The 19,924-nt window shown below is 28.6% G+C and overlaps 3 protein-coding genes and 3 pseudogenes across 4 annotated transcripts; all 6 read left to right on the forward strand.

Annotated features, from left to right (window-relative positions):
- The first annotated feature begins 1,580 nt into the window (after positions 1-1,580).
- LOC149884640 (uncharacterized) lies at positions 1,581-2,337 on the forward strand (annotated as a pseudogene).
- Positions 2,338-3,641: 1,304 nt separating this feature from the next.
- On the forward strand, positions 3,642-11,086 carry LOC149884641 (uncharacterized; annotated as a pseudogene). Its single transcript, XR_016454641.1, has 11 exons — positions 3,642-4,106; positions 4,285-4,319; positions 4,451-4,515; positions 4,621-4,686; positions 4,806-4,867; positions 4,953-5,024; positions 5,102-5,143; positions 6,448-6,516; positions 6,603-6,698; positions 6,837-6,909; positions 7,021-11,086. The product of XR_016454641.1 is annotated as an uncharacterized LOC149884641 (transcript).
- On the forward strand, positions 9,616-12,629 carry LOC149884642 (uncharacterized). The gene is made up of 4 exons (XM_090094527.1): positions 9,616-9,679; positions 11,777-11,828; positions 11,899-11,987; positions 12,379-12,629. The coding sequence occupies exons 1-4, from the start codon at positions 9,616-9,618 to the stop codon at positions 12,627-12,629; spliced, it is 456 nt and encodes a 151-aa protein (XP_089950653.1).
- A 166-nt stretch (positions 12,630-12,795) lies between these two features.
- Positions 12,796-13,176, forward strand: LOC149884643 (uncharacterized). The gene has a single exon (XM_090094528.1). It carries the CDS (start codon positions 12,796-12,798, stop codon positions 13,174-13,176), a length of 381 nt encoding a protein of 126 aa, XP_089950654.1.
- Positions 13,177-17,420: 4,244 nt separating this feature from the next.
- On the forward strand, positions 17,421-17,951 carry LOC149884644 (uncharacterized). The gene has a single exon (XM_090094529.1). The coding sequence runs from the start codon at positions 17,421-17,423 to the stop codon at positions 17,949-17,951; it is 531 nt and encodes a 176-aa protein (XP_089950655.1).
- Positions 17,952-19,415: 1,464 nt separating this feature from the next.
- LOC149884645 (uncharacterized) lies at positions 19,416-19,908 on the forward strand (annotated as a pseudogene).
- Positions 19,909-19,924: the final 16 nt, after the last annotated feature.

Consider the following 19,924-nt stretch of genomic DNA (forward strand, 5'->3'; position numbering starts at 1 on the left):
ACCTGATATCCTGATAGTTAGCTATATGTAGAACTAGTCATACATATAACTTATTATATAAACTTGTCTTTTAAGGTTATGCTTGAACAAGTTAGTACCAATTAATTTAAATTCAAGTTTTAGTTAAAGTTCAAATTAAAGTTCTTATTTGTTCATTGTTTTTTTCACTATTTTTTATTCATTTGTTCAAATTTGTTAATTAGTACTAATTCTTACTCAGTAAGAATGCTTATCATTGTTGAACATGATATGTAATACATGTCATATACAAAAATGATGCAATGAATACTTTTTTCTCTTTTACTCTTTTTAAATGATCTTAAATAATGTCTGTTATTTTTAATAATGTGATGTTTTACATTATACTTTATAGGAGTCACAAAAGAAATATTATTTTCTCAATAAAGTTAGAAAAAGTGAAGATAATATGCCTTTTGACTGCTCTGCAGATTTACCTACTACATCTCAAGTTGATAATGCCGCTGTTGATTTTACATATATGGCAACTGACTATAAAAATACTGAAAAGTTTTTAAAAAACTTTATTTTTTCAAGTGATGAAGATTTTTTCCAAAGTTTAGACAATTTAGGTCAAGATGATGACCGAAATTCTAACTTAAAACTTATTTTATGGTATATACAATATAACATATCAAAAAATGCATTTTCAGCTTTGTTAAAAATTATTGGTCTTGATAATAATTTACCCATTTGCGCTACCACTTTACTTAGCAAGATCATATGTTTTAATAAAAGTTATACCAATGCAAACAAATCTTAAGTCAGGCTATAAATCGAGTTAATGAGCTTGGAATTTTGAATTATTCACAAACTTGTAGAGTATTTGCATGGTCAAAAAGTCCAAATGATCAATTTTTTTTAACAGAAAAAGGAATTATGCAGCTCGAATCATTAGATAGCGATACAATGATTGAGTTTTTTAACGGAAAGATGTAGAGATTTTTATTCTTATCCAATCTTTTAATTTGTTACATATTGAAGTGTATTTACCACCAACAGAACATGTTATAAAATCTGAAGTAATTCGGAAATGTGTTGCTTTTTCACAGTGTGACAATACTTTAATAATCTTTCCTTTTCCGTCAATTGACTATTTTTGAAAATAAGCTTGCGGTTAGTTTTATGCCTTAAATATATATAATAAAATTTGGCTTTGTTGAAATATCAGCAGCAATTTATTTGTATCTAAAAAATTGTTTTATTGATCTTATCACAAAATAACCTAAAATTTCTATAAATATAACAATATTTATAAAATTTATTAACATTTATCAATATATTAAAAAAATTACATAAACAGGGTGTTAGCTAGCCCAATGGCGCCACGTATACCACGGAATTCCCAATGGGTTTAAAGTTCCCAAAACTCAATGACTTAAAATTTCAATAAAAATTCTTAATGTTTTGGGGAACAATAACAATAAAAATTCCCAATATCGCAAAAATGCAGTATAAAATATTTTCCTGGCTAATGCCCTAATAACTATTTAGAAATTGAGAGACTTCTCAGTAATAAATTTTATTAAATAAAGTTAATGAAATGATTCTATTATAGATAAAAAAAAATATTAAAGACTTTTTAAGATGACATTGTTTTACATTGTGGAATTTATAGAGGAAGATGGCAGTGTAAATTATGTGTGCGAAAGTTGGCTAGTTGGAGAGACACGATGTTGGTGGCCCCCGTACATAGGAACAAAAATTAATAGGGTGAGAACCATATGTCAAACTCCCGGTGATGATTGGAGCTTGGTTGGTGTGCGTATACTTGGAGAAGCAGTTGGTCAGTAATTAATTTAACTAAATTTCTATTTGTATATATTATAGAAATACTTTTTAACAATTTTTTTTTACAATAAGTAGTCAATAGTTTTTTTAGCAACTTGTTAGTTATGTTTTATTTTATAACTATATTGCAAAAATTTAGATGATTAAAAAACAGCAAAAATAAGAGCCAAACAGGCTGAAGACTCTTCTTCTTTTAAGGAAAAAGCACCAGAATTTAGAAAAAAAATTTTAACTTCTCGTTATGAATGGTAATAAAATATTTTTAGTTTTAAATTTTAAACCTGGTATATATTATTACAGAAATTCATTTAAATATTGACTACTTTTACATTCAGTTAGTAGATAACCTGATATTACTAAAAGTATAAAGCTTTATGCTTTATACTTCTTTTAATTTCTTTACTGAAACCATGAGAATTAAATAAAATTAAAAATATATGAATTTACTATAGTGGATCAACTTCAGAAAATTCAAAGTACAAAAAAATAAAGCCAATGATGATGATTGATGATGATGATGATGATTGATGATGATGATTGATGATTGATGATGATGATTGATGATTGACGATGATGATGATGATGATGATGATGATGATGATGATGATGATGATGATGATGATGATGATGATGATGATGATGATGATGATGATGATGATGATGATGATGATGATGATGATGATGATGATGATGATGATGATGATGATAACAATGAAAACTGATAACAATGCTGCATTTTTGCATAGATTTGCTACCTTTTATAGATTTGCTACCTATTTGTAATAGAAATGTTACATTGCTGCATAAAATTGATACATAGCGGTATAGAATAGTTACTCGTGAATATAAATGCTGCATTGTCTTTTTTTTATTGCACGCCGTTATGTTTTCAATTATCAGCAGCCATTTTTTCTTCAATGGAGGCAGTGAAATATATTTATATAGCTGGCCATGAATGGCTGAGTTAAGAACTGGTCTATATGTTGTTATTAAGAGGATAAATAAAGTTCCTTAACCTTTTAGCTACTCTTAAATATGATTATGTATTTTTAAATTTACTATGTTATTCGAATGATGTAGTACAAACATATATATATAAATAGAAATGTCTTCTGCAGCTAAATGTGTCCTTTGCGACAAAAAGCTTAGTAATTTGCAATATTATGGAGGAACAATTGGAGATGGATATGTTGTTTGCAAGTCATGCGCAAGTATATGCAACATACTATTTGTTATATATATATATATATATATATATATATATATATATATATATATATATATATATATATATATATATATATACACACACACTTATTTTTTTATTTATATATAACCTTTTTTAAAGGTAGTTCAAGTAATATTCTTGAAAAAGATGTTGTTGGCAGAGGTATTTTAATTGTTTAATCTACTTATTAATATTTGTGTATTTAGGATTTTTTTAAGTTGGTGGTTGAGTAAATCTTACTTTATAATTTAAGCATTCCAAAAGTTTACTCCAGATAAATTGAAAGAGATTGCATAATCTCAATTACTTAAATCAATTTTTTCTGGTCAAGTTAGTTTCATCTTGCAAAACTTATTTATGTAGTAAACAAACAATTAGTCTAACAACTAAAATACTTGTCAATAAACTGTCACTTGGCACAGTAGTATTTTAGTCTACTTAATATAATTTATTTTAATATTCTAGCTTTATAGTTACAGACACAATCTTTTCAAAGCTGGTGGACAAAATAAAAGTAAAAATACTTTCAGATTACTGCTATTTAATTTGAATTGTTAGTTTGTTTAAGCATGAGTTATAAAGTTTATAATGATCTAAATTTGAAGTAGTTATTAATAAAGATGTTTCTACTGTTATTTTATAGTTAAAGTGAGTTACATTGAAACTAAATATATTTTTCTATGAATGCATATAGATTTCAATTTTTAAAACTTTTTTTAAGAAAATTTATGTGATGTTGATCTGCTTGATCTATTATCCAATGATCAAGCTCATGAACTTTATGGTGCATTAGCTTGTTGTTATCATGAAATTAAGGTAAAGCTTTAAAATTGATATAAACCAAAACTATACAAAAAAATTTACAACAACAAAGAATGTAATAAAATGATTGCTTCACAAATTATCTATCTGTGTAGAATAACTTGCAATATGTACATGTCACATAAATCTATACATTGTTTATAATATGTTTTCTGCTGTTTAGCACAATGATTAAATATATAAAGTACTTGTTCCTGAGGTATTAATATACCTGTTTGCTAAAGTTGAGCAGGTTTCAAGAATTCAAGTATGCAGTTTTTATGTTAAAAATGAAGTTCCATTTTGATTTCTATACAACAATAATGAGAATATTTTTGTATTAGTTTTACAGTTATACTCGTGCATTTCATATCTGTTTATTTGTATTTAATCTTCACTATTTGCCTGTATGATATATAAAAAAGCTTTTGTTTTTGTATTTTAAGGCTGAAGTGATTTTAAATTCTTACATTTCAAAAAGGTATTTATTTTTTTTAAGTAGATAATGCTTTTGTTAATTTAATTGTGTTTTAATTAAAAAAATAAACTGTTAAAAATAGTTACTGCTTTTTTTTCCAAAACCTCTTTCTAATTTTTTTGGATTTATGTTAGAAATAAAGAAATGCTGTGTGATGACTTAGAAGATTCAGAAACAGACAGTCAAAGTTATGGGTTTGGTAAAATATTTAGCATTGAAATTTTCTGTCTCTGTAACTATACTATGATGCTTTATATTAAACATACAATGTATGCATTATTCCTAAATGCTATTTTCAATCTAGAGAATAGCAATGAAAAATCTTGCTTAACCTTTTTCTCAAATCAAATGAAAAAAGATGAAAAAATTAGTAAGTTCATATAGATTTTATGAGCTGTACATTAAATTTGGGTAATTTTACCAACAATTATTTAATAAGCATTGATTAATTCAACAAAAAATTATTGTTTAAACTTTCCTGTTTTTAAGAAAATAAGCGTTTGTTAAAGTGGGCACAGTACAAAACTGATGTTATTCTAGCTGATGAAAGGGTATTCACTTTCTTTCTCTAAGGAGTATCAGGCCATTTATAATCCTGGGGATCAAACTACGTATTTCCTGTTTTTGTTTTTGTAGAATGAAATACCAAAACAAGGGGAATTAAAAATATCAATTGACTTATGCAAGGAAGACCACTTAGAGAGTGATGTATGATTAACTAATCAATCTGAAAGTTTATCTGTAGTTTATCTTGTTATTACTTTTTTATTGATTTATGATAATAGGAAAACTCAATTCAATCTTTACTGGATGAATTAATTGTGAAGGTGAGTTAAATGCCTAATTAAGTCTCACTCTAAACATATATGCATATATGTATGAATGAATGTATGTATGTATGTATGTATGTATGTATGTATGTATGTATGTATGTATGTATGTATGTATGTATGTATGTATGTATGTATGTATGTATGTATGTATGTGGCGCTACTCGACTTTCTCCCCCCCCCCCCTAATTTTATGATTGATTCTAATAGAGAATTTTATGCTGATTAAGAATCGTATAAAAACATGGGTCTCAAAATCAATGGAAAGTGCTCTAATTCGAAGTCAAAGTTGTAAAAAATCCCACTAAAAACCCTAATATTCGCCATTTTTTTTCAAAACGCTTTCATTTTTAACGAAAATTAATTACCGTTTTATTGCGCAATAAACAGACCTGGTTTCCATAAGCCTTATAATTATTTTTTTTAAAGTATTGTAACGAAAGTGTTATAACGAAATGAAATTAATAGAAGATTTCAAATAAAGGTTGAACGTAGAATGTGATAATGTAGAAAAATTGATGAATAATTATTATTGTATCGTACGCTGGTTTTTTTTATTAAAAAAAACGGTTTGAAGGTTACGTTTTCTAAACTTTACATGTGATAGAACAACAATGAACTGAGTTTCAAAAGTTCTTCTTTTAGGAAACTAAACTGTTAAATTCTTTTTTAAATTTTATTACAAAAGTACATTACTTGCAATATAGTTTATTCTCTAATAAATCAAAAAACGGTTATTTTCTTTGCCACAAAAAATTGTGCAAGATAAACATACTTTAACGAATTTTTTAACGTAAAAACCATGCTATTAATAATTTGCTTTTGTCAGCTAAAAGATCATTAACTTAATATTTTCAAAATGGCGAATATTAGGGTTTTTAGTGGGATTTTTTACAACTTTGACTTCGAATTAGAGCACTTTCCATTGATTTTGAGACCCATGTTTTTATACGATTCTTAATCAGCATAAAATTCTCTATCAGAATCAATCATAAAATTAGGGGGGGGAGAAAGTCGAGTAGCGCCGTATGTATGTATGTATGTATGTATGTATGTATGTATGTATGTATGTATGTATGTATGTATGTATGTATGTATGTATGTATGTATGTATGTATGTATGTATGTATGTATGTATGTATGTATGTATGTATGTATGTATGTATTATGTATGTTTATGTGTATGCATGGTTCTATGTATTCAAGTATGTTTTATTTACATAGAGCAATTAAATGTGAAAGTTAAGTAATTTTAATATTAATCAATTTGTTTAAAATGACATAATAAGTGATTGCTATAGGTTTGTACAGATGTTGATGAAAGCTATGTTCATTTTGACACAAATAATTGTCATGCGTCTTATGATATTGTGAGTTTTTCTTTCTTTTAACTTTGTTTTGAGTATAGTAAATTTTTAAATTTTTGCAAAGTAAAGAAGAGATTTTTATTATCTAGAAAAACTATGCAAAGGAAGTTGCATTTAAACTTTCCATACAAAAAAATGAAGTCAAATTTGAAATGGAACCACTCATTATGGTTTGTTCAGAAAAGGTATACAACTTTATTTGCTTATAATTTTCATACATGCTTTAATAGCTGGTTGATGAAGAATTAGTTTTCTAATATTCAGTTTTATTTAAAAAGACTCAAGTAATGTTCAGTTGATTAAAACTATGTTCTCAAATTTAGAAAAGTTTGTTAAATTCAGACCCTCAAAGTAATGTTGTAGATACAATAGAAATTGAAAGCACATCAAAAATAGGTAAATTTTCGTTGCATAGCTCTCCTTTCATAGTTCACCATTTAGTTTTCAGTTTTGAAGTCTATTTTTTTGTAGTTTATTTTTAAATTGAAGAATAGTAAATTTTTTTAGTTTTAGCTAAACTTCAAACAGCTATTCAAAGTAATGACTTGGAAACAGCAAATAACTATTTTTACAAATGGTCAGACAATCTTGTGAAACAAAGTGCTACTGCAGAAATAACAGATAACAGTAGTGTTCCTTATAACAAAACAAAAAATGAAATATCAAAACTACCAAAAAGAGAAAAAAAGTTATGTCCTATACCTAGTTGTGGAGCAATTGTAGTAAATCTACCTAGGCATATAAGAGATTCTAAAAAAGAGGATCATCTAATTCTGAAAAATTCAGCATCAAAAGTAAGTCCTTTATTTGGGCTTAGAAAAAGTTGTCCTAAAACTAGTTTTGTAAAGATACCGCGTCGCAAAAAAGTTATGAAAATGTGCCCTGTTGACAGATGTCTTTCTGTTGTAATAAACTTATCTGACCACTTTCGAAAATCACACCATGATATCTTTAAAAATCCTGAACTTTATGGAAAATTAAGAAAAAAAAAAAACAGTTATGATGGGGAACAAAGAAGACAAAATATTATCAATTTTTAAATCTAAGAATCTAGAGTCCTTTTAGAATTCTGAAAGTTCAGAAAGTGATATTGATGTTTCTTCAGAAAACTTTGCAAAGAATACAAACAGTTCGTAAGCAAAACAGTTTCAGATTCTGACTTAAACTCAGAAACTGACTCAGACTACATGCCTGAATCTGAAGATGAATCTGATGAAGCACTGCCTGATGAATTAGTAGTTAGCTTTGTTGGTGTAGTCTTAAATGCCTTTGAAAACCATTTGTTAGGTTTTGAAGGTGGAAAAAAGAAAAAAAAACCTGCTCGCCAATGTAAAAATCAAGTAAATTCCATCCTAAACTGTATAAGTCCTTCTCTTACATCATTTGATCCATTGTTTAACTTTCAAACTCTCAGAGAAAAGTGGTTACCATGGGCCTTAGCTCCTGGAAGGGGTAAAAATGGTATGGGGTATCTACCAGGAACTTTGAGGTCTTATCTTGGTTCTCTGGCTAGGTTTGTTGAGTTTTTGATCCGGCAAAAAACAGTTTCTTGGGCAGAAATATATCAGTTCCTTGCACAGTTAGCCTTAATACTATGAAAGGCTTAATAAATGATATTAAAAATTGGAGTGCTAACTATTGTGATGAAGGTGATGAACGTGAGTGGGAAGTTTTAGAAAAAGATCTTGATAATCTGATTGATCCTGAGAAATTTCAAAAAGTTTATTATTCAGTTGTATCTGAGCAGGCACGTGCATTGCTAAATAAGCCAATAATATGTGAAGAAGAAGATTTTTGCAGAGATAAATTTGTGTTAGTGAGAGATTATCTAGCAAGTTTGTGCTGTCTTAGAAATTCTGCTCGTGCTGGAAACTGTATTAATATGCGTCTTAGTGAATTTGAATGTGGGAAAATTGATGAAAGTACTAAAAATCTCATAATTAATGTCAAATTCCATAAAACCAAGCGAAAGTATGGTTCTGCCCAAGTTGTAGTCACTCCTTTATTAGGTAGTCAAATGAGATGCTATGTAAACTTTTTCAGGGCTAAGGTGGTCCAAATGAATGGAAAAAATCCTTTAGATCCAGATGTGAATTTGTTTGTTACCTGGTCATTTAAATCCTTGAATGGATTTTCAATACAGCATGATTCCTTTTGGAAGAAAGCCACAAAGTCTAATAGACCCTGTCCTGTTTCAGCAACCCTAATTAGGAAAAGTATTACTACTGCTTTTTATGCCTCTGAAGATGCAAATGATGTTATTAAAGATAGGTTGGCCAATCATGAAACATAAAAGAGCAACAGCAAACAGAAACTATAATCTTATCAAAACAATGAGCAATGCTGCAGATTTGACAAACCAAATAGAGGATAAAATCTTTAAAAGTTGTCCTCAAAAAAAATTAAAGTATTCAGAAAACTCTGCTTCCTTAGAAGTGTTACAAGTAAATCAAAATGATGCAAATGAAGTTCCATGCTCATCAGGTACTGACTTAAACTCTGAGTTATGCATGAGTTATAAAGAGCCTTCATCAGAGCTACTATCATATCCTAGGGAAGATACTTTTAGTAAATGTGGATGGACTAATGAACAAACAAGTGAGATTTTACATCTTTTTAAAGAGCATGATTTTCAAGGCTGTTACATTCCTTATATACGAGAAAAAATCAAAGATAATCCTATTTTACAAAAAAGAACTCCTAAATCTATCTATGACAAGTTATTGTCACTTAGAAAGTCTTTGGGTTCAAAATTAGATCTTTCTAATTCTGAAACCAAAATTGGTTGTGAGAGACAAAAAGTTATGTGCCATAATGATAGGCGTACCTTGATCGTCATATTCAAAAAGGAAGTTAGAGGGGATTTATCAACCACAGAAGATTCTGTACGAGAAAGATTATTGCAAACCAACCCAGGTCAAATGTTACTGGAGAAATATGGGATCAACAGACTAGTTAATAAAATCAGATATGAAAAAAATGCATTAAAGAACATTTTCTAGAAGTTTCGTTTTTAGTTTTCTTAATAAACAGTTATTTAACTTTGTACTGCTAGTTTCTGATTTTTGAACAGCTATTTTCTAAAATTTGAACAACCAGTTTATGATTTTTGAATACCCAGTTTTTATATTGGAAGAGCCAGTATTTGGTTTTTTAAGCAAACTAGGTTTTCACTTTTATAGTTTTTGGTCTTTCAAGCAACTAGGTTTTGATTATTGTAGTTCTTGGTTTTTCAAACAGCTAGATTTTCATTTTTGCAGTTTTTGGTTTTTAAACAGTCAGTTTCTGTTCTTTGAATAGTTGGTTTTATATTTTTTTAAGTTATATCTTGTCATTTTTGATTTTCATTTTCAGAAGTATTTTTTTGCACGAGCAAGTTTTTCAAAATTAAACTTTACTTTTATAACATAAATGTTTTAATTTATCAAAATTCGGTCCAAAGAATAGTTTTAAATGCATACGCAAAGATATAGAGCGCTATAGAAATTTAGTGTTTACACTTCATGTTAACGTTTTGAAAAAATTGACAATGTGATTATAGTTGTACCTTGAAGTTTATTTAGTAAATTTAAACTTGCATGAAAAGGAGATATTGGTGCAATTCCAATTCAATTTTTCAAAATTGATAGCTCAATAACAGAGCACCGTTTCATGCATTATTTAAAACTCATCTTCTAAAACCTGTGTTTTTTTCTTTCTAAGAAATAGTTTTTCAGCACCTTAGTTGTATTTTTCCTTAGTTGCAGCTTCAAAGGATAATTGAGGCGTTAAGCATTAAAGTGGTCTAATCCTCAACTTTTCTCAATTACATTTTACGTAGCCTCTACTACTCAAAAAAAAGTGTACTATTTATAAATAGTAGTATTTATTTGTATAAAAATATTTATCCACATACGGTCGTCTAATTTATAGTTTCAGTTCAAAACTTCTTTTTGTGTTTTCTCAGAATTACTTCCAATAGGCCGCCCCTCCACGCCAATCTGGCTCTCAATGCCTCGTTTAATAAAAAGGCATGCTTTTCATTAAATTGTTATTTTATCAAAAAGTAAACATTTTCAGAGCATGTGCGGTCAATCATAAAGTATCCGAAGTCTTTAATTAGTTTTAGGATAAGACTATGAATTTCTTTCGTCATTACCGCTTTTAGTTGATTCACGGATAGCATTTTGTCATATATCGCATTTCTATGCTTCGGAAGACCGGTGACAATATACTAGAGCATCCTATTACACTTGTGTCTAGTGAAATAACGAAAGAAGAATATTTTCGAGTTTAATATATGAAACAATAACTTTATATCCCAAATTTTTAATTTTTTCCCAATGTTTTCTTAGATCTGACTCACTATTTCAGTCACAATTTTGACTTCGTGTAGAAAAGATATATCACCGAAGCATTTCTATCACTATGTAAAATAGTGAGAAAGAGCCTATTTCATATTATTGAAGTGAAACAATTTATTTACAATAAATAAATTTAAAGTAATAAAAATACAATCACTGTAGCTAAACAGATATCAATTCCTGAGAAAAACACTCGCTTACGCTTTGAAAATAGGTGACCAAATCTGCTGTATTTCATTCTTGTGTAGAATTGCTACTCTGAGGTAGCGAAGCGATAAATGTTTATAATGATAATGATGAAATAAAAAGTGTTCCTGAAGATGAATTGAAGAGTTAACTACATGAAAATGTTGAATCTTTAACATTTTATTGAAAATGATTTCATTCCAAGAAATTTCATCAAGAAATGATCAAAAAAAAGTGCGAAAATGTAACTTTGCATCAGATTTTAAAAAACGTTTTCTTCAAACATCAAAATACTGTAAAAACAAGGATTATTTTATAGCATCAGGGTGAGACTTTTGGTTTTAAAATTATTTCTAAGTTTTCAAAAATTTGGGATATTTGCAAAGATGAAACATCATGAATTATGATTAGTTTTAAAGTATATTAGGGCCTCAAAATAAATTTGTAACAAAGTTTACCATTCACTCGTATTTTAATACCATTCATCGTAGGGATAGAAATGTTACTCAAAGATAGAGTCATAGAGGTTTGTGGCTGTTTAAAACACTAAACTGGAAAATAATTAGGCTAACTTTACTGCCTGTTACATAATTTTAAAAAAAAATTTAAATTAAACGCTGTTTTAAAAAATTTTTCCAAAAGCTGTCGACCGAAAAAATAAGTAGCAAATCTACACTCAGATCAGTCTAATGATGATGATGATGATAATGATGGTTTATGTTTTTATATTACAGAGTTTCCATTTACAACAAATAAAATGTTGCCTCCATTAAAACATCATAATAGGTAATAATTCTTAATAAATATTTTGATTATTATCTATTCTGTTGTTTATTTTTTATAATATTATTAGCAGTTCTAATTCAAGCTGTTTATCCGCTAACCATCTAATTTCTAAGCTACATTCACAAGAAAAATCATGCGATGCATATCCTGCAATAGAAGGTATATATTTATATATTTATATTCATATATTATTTGTATATTTATATATTATTATATGTGATAAGAAATCACTTACAATGAACTCTTCAGAAAAAATTTTTTTCCTGATGAGTTTTTATTGACAAAACATTTAGTACAAAAATTTAATTTAACAAGTGAATTCTAATTATATGTGTGTGTGTGTGTGTGTGTGTGTGTGTGTGTGTGTGTGTGTGTGTGTGTGTGTGTGTGTGTGTGTGTGTGTGTGTGTGTGTCTATGTGTGTGTGTGTATGTATATGTATATATGTGTGTGTGTGTGTGTATGTGAGTGTGTATATACATATACATATTTATAATGTATTTATAACGTTTTGTATATATATTTATGTATACTTAGTTTATTAAATTAAGGTAATCCAGCAAAATGCGTCTCAACCAATACCAGTAGTGAAATCAATGATGTTAAACGCCGCGTAATAAGTATTGAGTACGATATTAAACAATTAAAAAGTATTATGATAAAAGTGAAAGGTTTGCTTCAAGAAAGGAATACCCCCATTTCAAATCAAATAACTTTCAATGTTATTTCGTCTCGAGAGGAATTTGAAGTGCTGGTGGAGAGATTAAAAGACGTTGAGATCAGAAAGAACTTTGTAAGTTAAAGCTTTTAATAACGTTAGCTGAACTTATTACTTACTTTCTCACTCTCTCTATCAAGTTACATATATATATATATATATATATATATATATATATATATATATATATATATATATATATATATATATATATATATATATATATATATCAATTAGAAAAGTTGCAAAAATGTTAAAAATATCACCAAGCTCTGTTCAATATATATGGGAAAAGTATTTAAAAACGAAATCAGTGGCAAATAATGGTGTACGAGGCAAAAAAAGATCAAAAACGCCAAGAGTTGACAGGTGCATAGTTGGGAAAATCGAGCAGAAAAGAAGAAAAAATGCAGTAGAAGTATCAAAAGAGCTGGAAAATGAATTAAATATTAAATTATCGCCACAAACAATTAGGAACAGACTGCATGAAGCCAATATTTTTGCACGGACGCCTCGGAGAAAACCATTCATCAGCATAGTGAACAAGAGAAAACGGTTGCAGTGGGCAAAGGAACATGTTCTGAAGGATGATAACATTCTGGAATATAATTATTTGGTCAAACGAGGGTAAATTTAATTTATATTGAGCTGATGGTGGTATATAGAAGAGTCGGAGAAGAATATAATGTGAAGTGTTTGAACGCAACATTTAAACTTTGTGGTGGAAATGTTATGGTTTGGGGCTGCATGAGTGCGTTTGGTGTTGGCAAAATTGAATTTATTGATGAGAAAATGGATCAACACTTATATAGATCCATATTAGAACGGAATTTGGCGGCTTCGGCAGGAAAATTAGGACTTGGTACGGAATTTATATTCCAACATGACAACGATCCAAAGCACAAAGCTGGATCTGTAACCAGATATCTTGCTGCAAATGGCATTAACATGTTGGATTGGGTTGCACATTTGCCCGATTTGAACCCTATAGAACATTTAGGGTCGGTGGTGAAAAAAAGAATGAAAGATCGAGCTCAAAAGAATAAAAACGAGCTCAAAGAATTGGTTTTAGATGTTTGGTCATCAATTTATCAAGAAATTGCCACTAAACTCGTCTCATCAATGAAAAATCGTTGTAGAGCAGTTATTGAAGCTGATGGTGGTCCAACAAGATATTAATTTAATTTTAACTAATTTTAATTTAAAAATTAACATAGTGTACGGACAATTTTTTTGTTTAAACTTTTAACTCTTTTCAAATAAACTTATATAACTTTTCATATATTAATATATTTTTAACTAATACACTTAAAATTACTTTAATATTATAATATTTCTTTAAAAACTCTTAATTACAACTATCTATATACTTTTAAATGTTGCTTTGATCAAATATAGATACTTTTCATTAATGTACGGACAATTATTTCGCCCACTGTATATATACACACACACACACACACACACACACACACACACACACACACACACACACACACACACACACACACACACACACACACACACACACAGATATATATATATATATATATATCGCGACCCAAGTGCTTATTTATTCTAACTCCCAAAAACACATCATTGAAAAAATGTGGATAAAAGATTTAAAGTTATTTTTCTTAACATATATATGCCTTTAATATTTCTAACTAACTTTATTTGAAAGAGATAGTAATTATATTTCTTCAGATTAACTTTAAACAATTTTTTATACTAAAAATATTTTTAAAAATGAATTGAATTGATTTGGAGATAGTATTCTTCAAAAAAATATTTGTAAAAAAACAATGCTTATTTATTCTATCTCCAATAACAGAAATCAGGATAACATTTTTGAAGCATTTTACTACGTTTGCAATACTCATAATTTGACTATTGTTTTAAACTGTTTCTTCAAGTAAATAAAGCGTTTCTTTAAAAATTACTAAAGGGTTACCCCCAAAACCATGACATGTAAACTTTGTTATCCATTGAACTATGAACAGTGAGATTAAAAAGTGATAGTTTTCTTTTATAAAAAAAAATTTGATATATTTGCTCTTAGAAGCTGAATTACATTTTCCATATCAAAACATAAAACAACTTTTCTGGATTCTCTGTCAATCTTCCTTTCTTGATAGGAATCTGTCTTTAAAAAAATATGACACTGAAATTGTATTTTATACTCTAAGCTGTTAATTGCTTTCTCAATATTCATTTTATTCTCTTCACAGCAGTCACACCGGTCTGATTTTGGTTTTGAAAAACCTATATTAAACTCTGTATTAAACACTTCTCTATACTTATGTTGCTTAACATATTGAATTCCTTTTTTTGCGCAATGCTCAGTATATAAGTCATACATTAATGACAAATTCAACTTATTTTCAAGATATTCTTTCTTGGTAGTGCTCCTACAATAATGAGATTCAATACGTGGAAACATATTTATGTGAGTACGAACTTCATCCAACAATCTTTGTGGCAATTTGTATTTTATGTACTTTCCTTTTTTTCTTTCAACTGGAACTCCTGTATGTAGATCTATAAAATTGTTGTGAAAATAATGCACTCTTGCTTGAGAAATGCAATGAGCTCCTAAAAAAAACTTTTTACAAACCCTGTGAATAATGTTGTCATTTTCCATAAAATATTGATAAGAATACTTTCTTCTGCTATTGTCTGAAACAGTTCTAACTCTTACTTTTTCATTTCTTTCTTTTTGTAAATTTAGCATAAAAAACATTTTTGCTATTAGCACGGATGAATAAAAATGAGCAGTTGCTTTTACTCAGTAATTGGTCAGCTTTACGTGAATACGATTGTATATTTTCTGTTCAAGCTGCTGCGCAAAAAGGTGCAATTGTTAACTTCAACGATAATAAAGGAAATTGATAGCTTAAAATGGGGCAATATTTCCAGTATATCAGAAAGGTAGATTATAATATCCACTCAAAACTTCAACAAGTATAATTCGAAAAGAAGACATTGATACATGGCATAAAATTTTAGGACATAGTAATTTCGCAGATTTAAAGAAATTAAAAAAACTGTTGAAGGTATGAAGATTACCAATAATAATAGTAATTTTTGTGAAACATGTACTTTAGGAAAACAAACAAATATACATAGCAGAGAATCTAATATTAGAGCAACATATCCATTTGAGTTAGTATATACAAATTAGCTGGACCAATTGAGCCAATTGCAAAGGAAGTACATAAATATGTTATTAGTTTCACTGATGATTATTCAGGATATTTATTCACTTACTTTTTAAAGCATAAGTCAGATGCTGCACATGCTACAGAAAAGTTTTTAATTCACATTGCGCCATATGATAATGTAAAGACTTTCTCATTTAAAAGCGACGAGATTTACCTATCTGGACGTGTTAGTTGAATTTGAAGCGATAATGGAGGTGAATATATTTCAAGGGAATTTCAAGAACTACTAAGAAAGTACTGTATTAAGCATGAGCATACTTCACCATATTCTCCTCTTCAAAATGGTAATGCCGAACGAAACTGACGAACTTTGTTTGATGTTGCCAGATGCATGCTTATTGAATCAAAGTTACCAAAAATTCTATTGGCGTACGCCATATTGACTGCAACTTATGTTAGAAATCGTTTTATAGTAGTAGACTTGAAAACACTCCATATGGAACTATCACAAAGACTAAGCCAAACCTTTCCAATTTACATACCTTTGGAACAATATGTTATCTCCATGAAAATGATAGTAAAAAGTTGGATCCACGCAGTAAAATTGGATATTTCATCGGATATGACAGAGAAAGCACTTCATATTTAGTATACTACCCTGAAACAAATTATGTTCTGAAACATAATTTGTAAAGTTTACTGAAAATTTTAGACTTATAACACCTAATGATATCGATGAAGATGAAATCGAAAACTCATACCAAAATATCAGCATCAACCTACAACATACTAAAAACCGAAGGAACCCAGAAAGGACTAGAAGACCACCAAAATATTTAGATGATTACATTATTGACAATTCTGAAAATAATGATTACATTAAGTATATTGACTACTGCTATTGTGTAAAAGTACCCACTTTTTACAATGATGCCATTCAAGACGAAGAAGCCTGTAATTGGAAGAAAGCGATGGATGAAAAAATAAAATCATTAAATGAAAACGTTACGTACACCCTTACTACCTGGCCAAATGGTAAAAACCTAATAGGAAGTAGATGGATTTACTCAGTGAAAGGTGAACCAGATAATCCAATACATAAAGATCGATATGTAGCAAAAGGTTTCACTCAAAATGAAGGAGTAGATTACTCTGAAATATATTCACCCACATCTAGAATTGAATAGTTAAGGATAATTATGAATCTATCTGTACAAGAAAATCTAATCGTACACCAAATGGATGCAAAAAGTGCAGATTTACATGCTCCAATAGAATGTAAAATTTATTTCTCACAACCACCTGACTATGAACAAGCTAATAGTGAATTAATTTAGAAGTTGAATAAGTCGCTCTATGGTCTTAAAAAAGTGGGAGAAACTGGAACAAATTATTAAAAGATTGTCTTATTGAAATAAGTTTTACACAATCTGAATCCGATCCATGTGTTTTTATATACAATAAAAATGATACTAAAGTTATTATTTTAATTTGGGTTGATAATATTATTATAGCCATCAGTTCCACTAAAGCCCTAACCCTTACCCTAACCCTAACCATGAACTATTTTAAACAAAGACTTAACCAAAAATTTAAAATGAAAGATTTAGGAAAAATATCAAATTTTCTTGGAATAACTTTTGTTCAAAGTTTTGACAAAATAATTATGAACCAAAAAGTTTACCTCACAAATGTATTACATCGATATGGAATGGGAGATCGTAAACCTAGAAAAACACCATGTGAAACGAACCTAAAATCATATGATGAAGAACTGCAAAACGAAATAAATACAGACAAACTTTATCGTGAAATGGTAGGAAGTTTAGTTTATGCAATGATATATACTCGCCCTGACCTTAGTTTTGTTGTCACAAAATTATCACAAAATTTGTCGAAACCAAATAACAAAGATTGGACAATGCTTAAACATTTCTTTCAATATATAAAAGGTACTCTGGGCTATTCCCTAACTTTTAGAAAAACAAAACAAAGTATTAGTTTGAATGCATTTTGTGATACTGATTGGGGAGCATCCTGCGATGATCGAAGAAGTATTACTGGCTATTGTTTTAGTCTTTACCAGGGTGGACCAATCATAGCATGGAAATCTAAGAAACAAGCCTCTGTTGCTCTGTCAATATGCGAAGCTGAGTATATGGCAATATCTGCAACATCTCAAGAGGTAGCAGGTCAAGAGGTATCTTACGGTAAAGAGGTAGCAGGTCAAGAGGTATCTTAACCAATTCCTAAAGGATTTATCTGAAAAAATCACTGAACCAGTGAATGTCAAAAGCGATAACCAAGGTTCAATTGCTTTATCAAAGAATCCAGTGAAACATTCACGTTCAAAACACATCGATATACAATATCATTTTATAAGAGAGTATCTTCATAATGGAAAGATAACCTTGGAATATGTACCATCAAACGAAAACTTAGCGGATATTTTTACGAAACCATTTAAAAAGGACTCATTGAAAATATTTAGATATTGAATTGATTATATTTGGAACTTGAGTTTTTCGTAAATTTTGATTTTGACATCATGTCGGGGTGTTAGAGTGATGTCATCTACACGGCCATTATATTTATTGTTGTAATTACGGACCATTAATTAGTTGACCTGATTTTTGTAATAGCACGCGTGTCAATATGGCCGCTTCTTAATATTAATATATAGATTATATATTTAGTTCGTATTTATTCCTCCATTATGATTAACCCCAACTTAACAAGTTGAAATCTTTGTGGTTGTAATGGTAAGAAAGGTCTTAAAAGATCCTTATTATTTCTTATTCTTACTAATAAGTTTGTTTTTTAGTTTACTACTTATTTAAAGTATTCGACTTGAGTTTAATCAACTTTATCTATGGTTTATGTGCTGTAACTATTGTTCTGATAAAAATGTTTTTTTATTAAACTGTTAGACAAATTATATTAAATTAACATAATCTCATTGTGTTAAATGTAAATACATATACATTACATATAGTTTCATAGATTAATGTTATATATATATATATATATATATATATATATATATATATATATATATATATATATATATATATATATATATATAACATTAATCTATGAAACTATATGTAATGTATATATATTTATATTATTACATCCATGCTTTCACACTTGTGTGGTTTAGATGGTTCCCCATAGTGACATATAAATGCCATTATGAAAGAGTTAAAGCAATATTTTACAACTGGATGCTCTTACAGACGTTTACAAGAAGCAGGTTGTATGAAAATCGTTAACGATAAAAAAATTCTTTTAAGTTAATGCAGAAGAAAATGTGCTGAAGATCCTGCACTGTATTTTTAAGACACTAAGAGTTTTTATAAACATATTGTACCAAAATCTGCGTTTCATTATTTTATTTTTGTAAATAACTTTCGTATTTACTTGATTGTTATTAATCCAATTACAATATAAAGTAAAATTGTATTGAAATTTTTAACAAATTACAAACCATTAAATCTATTTAGATTGAATACAAAAAGGAAAAAAAAAATTGTAAAAGATAATAGGAAGAGGAAGTTTCTCAGATCAAGCAAAAGCAAACATTTTATCATAAATGAGGCTAAACCAGCTACTACATGTACGTATCTAATTTTAAAAAATTGTTTTGAATTTTAAACTTTATTTCAAAAATGAAAATACTGATTTTTTTTTTTCTTTAGGTCTTCAACTCCCTACTGAAATGGATATTCTTCAACACATTGCCTACAGAAGACCACTACTTCTTCATAATGTTAAGAAGTCAACAATTCATCTTGCCCTCCTAACAAGAATCAGGGTTAATTAAAAGACCATGGCTTAAAGCGGGATTTCAAGTTATGTCAGATAAAAATATTATCAAGAACCTAATGAAGATGGACAAGAAATGTTCAGATTTGAGAAGAAATAAATGCAGAGGAACAGCTGGAGACAAGATTAATCAAGGAGAGTTCATTTTATTTTTGAAAAAGCTGTTTTGGATTGGTTCTACAGATTTAAAAAACCAAATTAGGAAGGATAAAAAATGCTCAGATAGAGATAAGCACGATGATTTAACTTTTTTGGAAGACCAGGAAGGACCGAGACATTTTAGTTAGGGATCAGAAGATAGAAAATTTAGCAAAACAGTTTTATGTTGTTTTTAGTGGGTTAATTTGACCTTTTTTATTAAAACTTGCTAATTTAACATACATTATT

Source organism: Hydra viridissima, unplaced genomic scaffold (genome assembly GCF_058129835.1).
Source record: "Hydra viridissima isolate aposymbiotic clone 2 unplaced genomic scaffold, HvirCarnegie_v1 scaffold_8, whole genome shotgun sequence".
Taxonomy (NCBI): Eukaryota; Metazoa; Cnidaria; class Hydrozoa; order Anthoathecata; family Hydridae; genus Hydra; species Hydra viridissima.

Excerpts from the sequence above, each read along its gene's own strand:
- LOC149884642 (XM_090094527.1), top strand. The coding sequence starts at position 9,616 with ATGATTTTTGAATACCCAGTTTTTATATTGGAAGAGCCAGTATTTGGT. Across the intron at positions 11,829-11,898 it reads CCATTAAAACATCATAATAG|TTCTAATTCAAGCTGTTTAT; the intron begins GTAATAATTCTT and ends TATTATTAGCAG. Across the intron at positions 11,988-12,378 it reads TGCATATCCTGCAATAGAAG|GTAATCCAGCAAAATGCGTC; the intron begins GTATATATTTAT and ends TATTAAATTAAG.
- LOC149884643 (XM_090094528.1), top strand. The coding sequence starts at position 12,796 with ATGTTAAAAATATCACCAAGCTCTGTTCAATATATATGGGAAAAGTAT.
- LOC149884644 (XM_090094529.1), top strand. The coding sequence starts at position 17,421 with ATGGGAGATCGTAAACCTAGAAAAACACCATGTGAAACGAACCTAAAA.